This window comes from Mobula hypostoma, chromosome 5 (genome assembly GCF_963921235.1).
Source record: "Mobula hypostoma chromosome 5, sMobHyp1.1, whole genome shotgun sequence".
NCBI classification, from domain to species: domain Eukaryota; kingdom Metazoa; phylum Chordata; class Chondrichthyes; order Myliobatiformes; family Myliobatidae; genus Mobula; species Mobula hypostoma.
In genome coordinates, this window is record NC_086101.1 from 46251759 (window position 1) to 46262217 (window position 10459).

Sequence of the window (10459 nt, forward strand, 5' to 3'; positions counted from 1 at the left end):
CCACAGATACTGCCTGACCAGCTGTGTCTTTCCAGAATTTGTTTGTATTATTAAGAAAACTTGGCTGGTTTGTCAGATTCGCTTTAAGAAAAGCAATTCAGGAGCAACGCTTGCTTGCACCATTCGGAATTGGTCTATTATTGGCACATGCACCAAGATACAGTGAAAATTTGTCTTGTATACTGTTTATATCGGTCAAGTCATTATACTATGTATTAAATTAGAATAAGGTAAACAGTAACAATGCAAATTAAAGTGTAAAAACTACCGAATAAGAGCAGTGCAGGTGAACAGTAAAGTGCAAGACCATAACGGAATAGATTATGAGGCCAAGAATCTATCTTATTGTACATCTTATCGTATTTTTCCTTCGAAGGAGCGACATTCTGCAGTCTCACGGCAGTAAAGCAGCATGTGAGTAAACTCCTCAGCCACTTCGCTAATGAAAACATATTTTTCCCAGGATTGCCTTTGTTTGCGATGCCCGCGTCCGTGAGAATGATTCAAATCTGACGATAGACTCATAACTATTAACAGGGATCTTTGTAGCTCCATGCACTCACTCGCCTTGTGTGGGATATCACTGGAGTTTTAGCCTTTTTTTTGTTGTGTGTGGGCTAACTAGAAATGACCTTATGTTGATAGAGTAGTGGGGGTGGGGGGGGGACAACAGTCTGCAGAGCAGCAAATCTCCTTAGTCGCAATTTTGAAACGCAAAATAAGGATCTGTAGTCTTTTGACCAGCTGTGAGTTGTGAGATTATTCAATCTTGGCAGCAAGTGAGTAAGTTTCTGATGGTTACCATGGCATCCACCCCACCCACCTCGCTTTCATTCGCGTGGAGGTGTTTCCAGGTCCGCCGCAGTCTGTAGATTCCGGGAGAACTCTTCCGTCAGCTCTGTGGCCTGACTGATCGCTAATCACTCCTCGTTCTTGCACATCTCAAGGGTTAATACGAAGGGAGGGACTCCAACACAGTAGTTGTCCATATTTCTAGCCCAATCCGTAGGCCGGGTTTCAGCCTCCCTGAGTTTTACATGAGAAAGGAGCTGTTTTTGAGATCCCGCTGAAAATGTTGAATGTATCCCACCCCCAACTCCTTCTCCGGCAAGACACTCAAGACAAAAGCTGAAATATATTAACCGCAGCAATTCATCATCACGCTGATGAGGAGCAGTGACCAGAGAGCCAGATTGTGTGTGTGTGTGTGTGTGTGTGTGTGTGTGTGTGTGTGTGTACTACCTGCCGAATGCTGGTACTTACAACAGTGACATATCATTCATTCCTACTGCCTGGTTATGCTACTCAAAGTTTGGAAATGAGTGGCGAGATACTTTCTTAAATTCCAGCCCTGTCATTTCCAATTTTATGCTTTTTGGTTATGCTTGTATCTAGATTCAGCAACATCTATTCAGCATATCAATCCTAATTAGAGGATCCGCAGCCAGAAAGGATGGGAGATGGGCGATTTGCATAATTTAATCATAAATACTCAGTGATACATATTTCCAAATGCGTTTGTACAATTATCTTTCCACCCTTAGGGCAATCGTATTAATATGATTAGGCAATATTTCTGCAAAAAAAAACAGGCAAGTGTGCACTCTTTTTAACTGCAGCTTAGGGCGATATGAAAAATTAATTAATTTCTGAAGAAAATCAATTTCTGTACGTGACCATATTAAGCACACGCCTAACTAAGACCCGATTCCTGTCTCCTTCAAGCCTTCTCGGCGAGAGGATGTCAGCGAAGTGATATTGGAATGAAAGAGAGCGCGGATGTGTTTATTTAGAAATGTTTTTAAGGGGGTGGATGACGATCAAACACTGGTCAGTAGTACAGGACTGTGAAAACGTTCCTCTGATCTCATCAGCCTTCACAAACCAGAAGAATGGGTTTTGGTCACCATAATTGATTTATTCACTAATTCACCATCCAACAGTAATGCATTCAAAAATACATGACAGTGATATTACAATGCAATTAGCAGTCATGGTTTCCCCTCTCTGTGAAAAATTATTTCACAAGGCATCAACTGAATCGTTAACGACAGTGCATTGGACAATTTGAGAAGGTCAGTGCACGATTTGAAGATACTGTTGATGCATTCGGATTATTCATAGTCGCGAATTGCAACCTAAATTGATAAAAGGAGATAGAGGTCGTGGTGAAGTGGTGCAGGAGGAGTAGGAGAGAAGTGGCGGCGAGGTGGGGGGTGTGGACAAGTAATAGACTATGTGTATGGGGGGGAGGGACGTGAGGGGGAGCTGAAGTGGGGAGTCGCTTTAAATAGTACAGACCAAAGCCTTATGTTTCATTGAAGCACAGCGCTAATTAATAACACTTTTACTTGTGAGGTAGATAGTCTGAGGTATATATTCAGCCCTTCAATACTGTAAGAATTGACATTTCATCATCAAGGTTATTAACATACAAATAAAATATACGTCCCCCTTGCAAGATTACGAGGTTTTAAAACACACGTGGATGTGGCCCCAGTTCGTTCCCAATAGAAATGCAAACCGTGTTATCTAAGTGCAAATCAACTTGCGACATTGTTTTTGTATATTTGACATCTGTGCCCACTGTGGTGCTTCTCTGTATGATTAATGCGCCAATGAAGCACAGTCAAAGATACGCCTCTGTTTTCGTTTCTTAGATTAGTCCAGCATTTGTCTGAGTTTCAAATCTACTAAAATGTTTCTAAAATTGGGATAGGTTCTCCGCCATTTTGCCTCGTCTGGCATTGAAGCCACTTAGTAAATGGCCTCGCATTTACGCGCATCTTTTTTTTTCAACTCTGCTGTTCCTTTTTGGAAGTGATTGTAAACCCAGATCCCACCTGGATGCGGTTGCTGAGTGGCTAGTAATGCTAGCATCCAATTCAGCCAAAATCTCTCAGATGAACCGCGCATCTGCTCCCTCCCCCTTGGTAAATAAGCAAACAAAAAAGTTGTCCCAACTTTTCTATCACTCGCTCTTTAACAGCCCCAAGGCGATGCTGATATTTAATGCTCTTTGCTCTGTGTCCTCTAATATGAGAGCTGGAATGCCTTAAAAGCTCCAAGATGTGTAATATACGTGCAGTGCAACAATACCAAATAACCACAATAGATTTATTGTTCTTCACTCTTTTTCTCAACATCCCATAGTTCGTACTCTTCCAACCACCCCCCCCCATCGCCCCCAGCACTGCAGTTCCCCCCCCCCCCGTGGTAATGATTGTATTTTCCAACAGAGCTCTACAGCAAGGTCTTCCCTGAAAATAATGAAAATAATTCACTCTCTCTCAACTTTACCTTCAGTTAGGATAAACAAAAAGATAATTTATAGTATTTGAAACTAGATGTCAGTGATTGGCCAGCTTAAATTGTTATATATATATGTATTCAAAGTATGTTTGATATATTTTGGTAGTTTGTACTGCTGTTTGTATCAGACTCCTAGAACTTTAAAAAAATATTTGATTTGTGATAGGGCTTTCAAACCATGACCTTTTTATGCCATATGTGATATATTTGTGCCATATCTCGGCCACAAGTACATAACCTCTTAGGTGATACTGAGGAGTAAACCATTACTGAGCTAATAACTCTCTGAAAGACAAAAGGCTGCTTAATGGTATTACAAAGCAACAATACAATCTGACTGAAGATGCCTTTAATTCTGATTGCATGTAAGCCTGCACTTTCAGCTGTGATGTAATGGTTCCAAAAATAGTCCAGAGCGACTGTGAAAGTGATTGATTTCAATCTAACACAACCACTACTAGGTGCTTTCAAAGACAATTGTAGGTTTGTATGTTCCAGTATTAACTAAGTACTGTCCTATCACTAAAATTCATTGTATCATCATGTTAAATAAAAGCTGGCATTACTACTCCTTTCAGTTCTTTCTAAACATAGAGTTTATTGCAATTGTCTTTATCAGAATTATCATACCCCTATTGCTCAACACAGATTCATATTCACATACAATTAACTCTGAAGTGCTAGCATAAAAATGTAAGAATTTTGGTTATTGTTGTGTGATATAATTTGAAGTCTGTTCCTTGGGGCTTCACATTCTTATTAGACTTTATTAAGTGGCATAAGATAAATGTTTGTTCTATAATTATGATATGCCATGATGGGGATTTTTAAGGAATTTTCACCCTCATTCAAGTTCAGGGGGAAAAAAGAATTCTGGGTTGTAGATTTATCTTTGTTTATTCAATGAGGTCCAAGTAATCTTCCACTATCAAGTTTCCTCTCTGTTCTTCCTGTTAATAACTGTTCTCCTTACAATGGCTCTCAAAACCTGTTACATGAAACATAAGGATTATTTGGCAAAATGTGGTAATATTGATGGTTGTTCTAAAAGTCTTACAATTCTTTTTGATATAAATTTGTTGTGAATCCAGAAAGAGGAAAAAAATTCGCAAAACACAGTAAAAGTTAAGTTCATTTTTAGTTAATGTAATAAAAGAACTGCTTACTATTGAAAACAGTCCATCTGCTCCAATATTTGTGGCAGCATAAGATTTTCATCAGTGGACTATCACGATCTTTATTAGCAGTGTTCTTCAGACTCAAGTTAAATAATTTATCTAAAAAGTTAAGCAACAGTTTATCTTTTTAGTGAAGAAATACTTTTCTCTCTACATCAAACTGCAATTCTGAATATCAGGTAAGTTCCTAACATGTGGTATCAAGCCTTGGTACTGATGAGGGCCTGAGCCTGAAATGTTAACTGTTTATTCCCCTCCGTAGATTCTGTCTGACTTGCTGAGTTCCTCCAGCATTTTGTGCATGTTGCTCAATTCTAACCAAAGACCTACTTGTCCCCCAGTGTCAGTCATGGTTTCTTTGAATATGAACATAGCTCCTTCCTATATACTTTATTCAAAGGAAAATATAATTTGTGTCATATTCAAATGACAATATAAAATATAGTGTACAAATTCATTGATATCAAACTCATTCATATTTGTTTTCTTCCTAAGCCTTCAGTCACAGGTAGAGCCTGAACCTCTGATGATTATGCAGAGGACACAACTGTGCAAGAAAACATGTTAAAGTATTCTTAATGAGTCTCTGTTTTGGGTTCCTGTTGGTTCATTTTGGCATTAAACCACATTCTGAGCTGTTACTATTTGTAAAGCATTGTCTGTCTTAAAATGCTTGTGCTTGTAACTTATAGTAGAAAGTTATGTGTAACCCATTGAAATAAGACCAATATAAACACATTTGGATTATACAAAGTAAATCACTTATCTAACTGCAAGTATCAACTAACTGTAATGAAATACACATGGCAATTCATTAATAGATTCTGTTGGACCTCAAACCACACATTACCATGACAAACTTTAGATATTGGGGCACTTTGCCTGCCTGTGCTTTCTCAAAATTTGCACTGTACATTGTAATTGTTGTTTCTGCGCAGATTTAAATTTCGCTGGAGAATTTCTTCAAACCAGATGATCTCTTGAAGACCACGTTTGCAAAGAAAGATGAACATTTTTACTTAGGATGGTTAAGGAATTGAAATTTCTGTAACAAACTACTAAGTCAATTATCAGTTAATAAAGAGAATTCAGCATCTCCATTTGTAAATTGGACACTCTCAAGGAAACTTTCTTCAAGTGCATCATGTTCTAGAAGAAATTTTCATGTGTTGTTATATCTTGATAATTTCAAGATATACCAACACATGAAAATATACTCTCAGTCTCCCCAATATTACAAGGTACTGCAGACTCCCAATCATTGCATTTACCAATTTGAAACTGTGCAGAAGAGAAAACTAGGAATATATTTTTTTAATACCAGGATTAAAGTTCAACAAAGGTATTCCTGGGATGTCCTACTTTTTAAATGACATAACTTAAGACCTGGTCACAGAAAGTCATCAATAAAAAATAATAGGAAAATGCAACATTGGAATTAAGACTTAAGGCAAAAATGTACGTACTAACAAATCACTCTGCTAATGAGAGAAAATTGGTACAGTGTGTGCACTGAACAGAATATAATTTCTGGGTCCTGCTTTTTATGACACCAGTGAAATATGATATTGTGCATTTTGTACAAGCTCACCTATTTTATTCAAAAATATAGAAATCTTCTGATTAGATATTGATCTATTGAAACAACACATGCAGAATGCTGGACAAACTTTTTGTGTGTTGTTAAAGAACAGGATTCAGTCTCGTTTGGGAATCATTACACTTTTTGTGCTACAATGCTGATGGTTAAAAAATGTAAGCACAAGGTTTGTATCCTAACAGTTAAAATGGGTTATATTGAAATATTATGCAAGTACTTCATATTAAGCATGAAATATTAATCTTATTTCAGTCCTCATGTGCATCTTCATGAATCATATTGGTAGTTCTATACTCAGAGTTATTGGTGAAGATATAAAATCATAGTTGTTGATCATTAAATCTGCTTATAAACATTTACATCAATAAAATTATCAAGATTACTAATACTTTTAGACTTCCTATATATAGTGTTTCCTTGTATCATGCAGCCAATTTATATGACAACTCATATTACCGCATGACCTAAGCTTTCCCTCAGTATAAAGTCATTCAAGAAGCACTCATTTGATGTACAAAAATTTCACTAGTCATTTACTAATCTAGCAAATGTTTTGAAAATATTTTACACCTATAAACAGACCAGAAGAAATCATAACCAAGATTATACGCCCTGTCAATAGATGAGGTTACGATTTTAAACATTATTGAGCAACTGCTGAATTGCTGAACATGAAGTTATTTTAATAATTCCATTGCCTAACCTATTTTCATCACCTGAAGGGTAAATTGATCTGTAATCCCTGTCAAACAATAAGGATTAAGTGACTGAGATGCCTATGCAAGATGTTGTAACTTTGGCTGATGGGTATAAGCTATCCATGGTCTAATTACATTTAAAATTGAACAAAACATCTTTTTCCCCCAGTAGAAAAAAAAATCTGAATTCTAATTCACAGTCTTAAACTGGTAGAACCACATTGCAGTAGCCAGGAACACAAGAAATCCCCAGTAAGAGAGGTTAAGGATCACTCATTTAATCATGCTTTTATCCGAAACTATGACAACTTTTAACAGAAGTGCCATCTACGTGACATATATTAAAGCAACTCTTTCATGAGATAAGATCATTTTACTGAACATTAGACATCATTCTCCAGGAATAGATACCAACACGTTTAATTCACTAATGGATTCTTTAGTGAAACATAACAGGAAAGGGGATAGTACATGATATCGAGAAGTATCAGTTTAACTCCGTACTCCTGCAATTTATAAATTTGGTTATCACATTTGGACTAAAAACAAAGAACATAGAACTGATTCTATTACTTTAAACCAACAGAAACTTGATGAGGGCAAAGGAAGACATCAATGTGGGTGTTGTGAATGTTGTCCTTCCAACATGTGATACAGCCAGACTCTTTTAAATTGATATGGATCATTAAAGAGCACAGTACAACATACACATCAGAACTGGGTGATGTGCCATATATTCTAAAGCATAAAAAGATCAAAGTAAAGTGTAAAAGCACAATTGTTGGCAGCCATCTGGTACAGCCTGTTATTTGGAACACTTCATATTAGTGAGAAGGCACTCAATGGGTTTCTATTATTTGAAACATTTATTTGTGAAACCCTATATTAAAAAGGCTAAAGCTTTGTGTGCCTTACATGTTATGTCTCCTTAACCTGATGTGGCTAATTATTACTCAAGGATTCAGCAAACTTTTTCAAAATGAGATGAAACTTTACTCTGACTGAACTAAAGTTAGATCAAAATTAAAGACAGTTTTGAAGTATTTTCAAAGTAAAATGCACCCTGTATCTAATTCTGAATTTCCATGAGATACATGCTCATTTGAACAGATGCTGGCAAGGGGAGTGGATAGAGGCAGTCTGCAAGCTGTGAGCTTTTTATAATTGTTCTAAGATAAGATGTGTGAGAGATGGGAGAAGGCTTAAAGTTCCCTTTTGATTTCTTTCTCTACTTGAAAGAACAGAACACTCCCAAAGTTTCAGAAGTAAACAGGTTGTAGGTGTCCACACTTGTGTGCAACAGCCAATCAATTTACTTGAATTGGAGCTTTATTTGTGAGCTTACTTTTATTATTGTTTTAGCATCACTTGTAACTTCTGAGAGAGAAAGAAAGCAAACCATTTTAATTATTACTTAGGCCTGTGATAAGATTGGCAGGAGCTGTTGGGACTACTGAATCCTCTCTAACTGGTGACAAGGGTAAAGACCTGAAACATTAATCCCTAGATCTTTCCCCACCGATGCTGCTTGACTCCTTGAGTGTTTGCGCGCTCCTTTATCTTCTCCAGTCTGGAGAAACTAAACGCTTTTTGAGTTCTTTATTTCTGGGAGCTGGCTGTCCGGGATTAGTTCGGGAGATGGACATATTACACAAGAGATAGGGAAGGTGTTAGAATGGCAAGTACCCGCTGTAAGCCCGCAGAGAAACGCCTGATTTGTGGGTGAAGTGTCCCATATCAGGAAAGTTCCTGGAAACTGCAGTGAAGTGGCGGGGTAGAGCTCCGAATCCCTAAGGAGATTCCCAACCACTCGCCACTTATCCATGGGACTGATATTAAGCAAATCCTCACATCACTCACCACTCCATTCCACCCCCACCCCCCCCCCACCCCCATCTGTGAGCGTGAAACTTTGCTCCCGCTTTTCAGGAACTTGAATGAAAATAAAGAATGAAACTTTCGCTTTCACTGTGTGTCAGCGCGGAGGGGAAATCTTGCGGTCGCCCGAGACTGCACGCTCTGTCCCGTCCCAACCGTACCCACTTCTGAGAGCAGCCAGCGACTTTCCTCCTGAGGCAGTCCAATCCCGGTCCCAGCGCCGCTGCTGGCCGGACCCTTACCTGGCATTGGTACAGTCGTTGTAGAGAATCTCGAAGTCTTTCCTGGAGATCAGTTTGCAGCGGTTCACCCCGGGTTGAATGGCTCCCAGCCCTCGGAGAATGCGCACTTGTTCCACGTTGCAGACCACCGGAGTTATATCCAGCCTCTTTAATTTGGTATAGACAGTGTGAAGCCCCCCGACCAGGTGTTTGAGAAACAGGTCGAAAGCCTGAGGCAAGCAGATGAGCTCGTGTCCGTTTACGGTGAAAGAGGCCACTTTGGCCCCCCGTAATTCGACCATTTTACACTCGTTGTTCTGCGGCGTGTTCTCTACCGGAGACGGCGTGGAGTAAACCGGCTTGGAGCTCCCGTCCGTTCGGTAGAGAGTCTGCGCTCCCCCGCTACTCCCTCCACTGCCAGCCGCCGAGGACGCTGGAATGGACGAGATGGCCGGTGAGGAAGAGGAGGAAGAAGATGATGAGGAGGAAGAGGACGAAGGGGTCGCGATCAGAGTCTGATTCACCGGGGCAGGCGGGATCAGAGCCATCGGCGCGGCCATGGTCGCTGGTACATATAGAATTTGGTAAAACACCCAACCGGCTCAATTCTCCTTGTTATAAGAACGAAGAATCATTGAACAAAAATGTTCAGGGTTGGCGCTGTATCTGATCAAAGTTGCCTCTCTACTCTGGAGTCGAGCACTGGCTTTGTTGAAGTTGTTATGTTTAAGATTCGTGTAGAGCAGGTCCGCTGGACAAACACACACATACACACATAACACACACACACACACATACACACACACATACACACACACACACATACACATCAAAAGGAGAAACGACTTGTCACACGGTATCCCGGGGGCGGAGCAATTAAGTTTCCAGCTAGGAATAAATCAAATGGCACCCTTTACACTCACATCAGAAAGAGAGAGAGAGAGAGCCGCTGATTCGTACAGAATAGTTAGGATAGAGCGCTTCAAGAGGAACGGCACTAGTTTACAACAAATCGCTTCCCTAATATAATAGTTTCAATGAGATACAAGTATATATGGAGGGAGCAACCCTAACCATTTGCAAACATTATGCCAACCTAATTCAAATCGGGGCAACTAACCCCAGATAATTGCACCGAGTCTGTAGTCTCTCCAACACACCTCTCCGATAAACAAATAGACACCCTCCCCTCACGCCCATTGCACCCACCTACTCCCGAATAAATCAAACCGGATCATTGCACTAAGCACAATGTGTTCCCAATCTCAACGCCGAAGGTCTGAAGGAATCACTGGACCAACTTTGCGCTTACGATAGGTCGCTTACACCCTGCACTACCTGGACCATGAGTGGGGTTTGTATGTACGTGTGCGCGCATGAGTATCAGTTTACTTATGGATACGAGGGATCCAAACCACAATCGCTCCTAAACCAGGGATGCAACAGCCGGCTGGACTCAGTCTATCAGTTCCGCTACTAATAATGTAGGAGTAAAGGATAAAAGAGAAAACAGAACAGCAGTTATTCAAATGAATCGTACATTTGAAGAACCCGCGTTCACACCCAGCAGTC

The 10459-nt window shown here is 39.7% G+C and overlaps 1 protein-coding gene across 4 annotated transcripts in view; it reads right to left on the reverse strand.

Moving 5' to 3' along the window:
- LOC134346787 (dachshund homolog 1-like) overlaps positions 1-10045 on the reverse strand; it is a 586859-nt gene extending 576814 nt beyond the window's left edge. The window contains exon 1 of one of the 4 annotated variants that reach the window (XM_063048437.1): positions 8909-10041. In XM_063048437.1, coding sequence (XP_062904507.1) covers positions 8909-9447 — 539 coding nt within the window. In that variant the 5' untranslated portion in view covers positions 9448-10041. Of the gene's footprint in view, positions 1-8908 lie in introns of all 4 variants that reach the window. The other 3 variants (XM_063048436.1, XM_063048439.1, XM_063048438.1) reach the window with 3 other exon arrangements.
- Between the last annotated feature and the right edge of the window lie 414 nt (positions 10046-10459).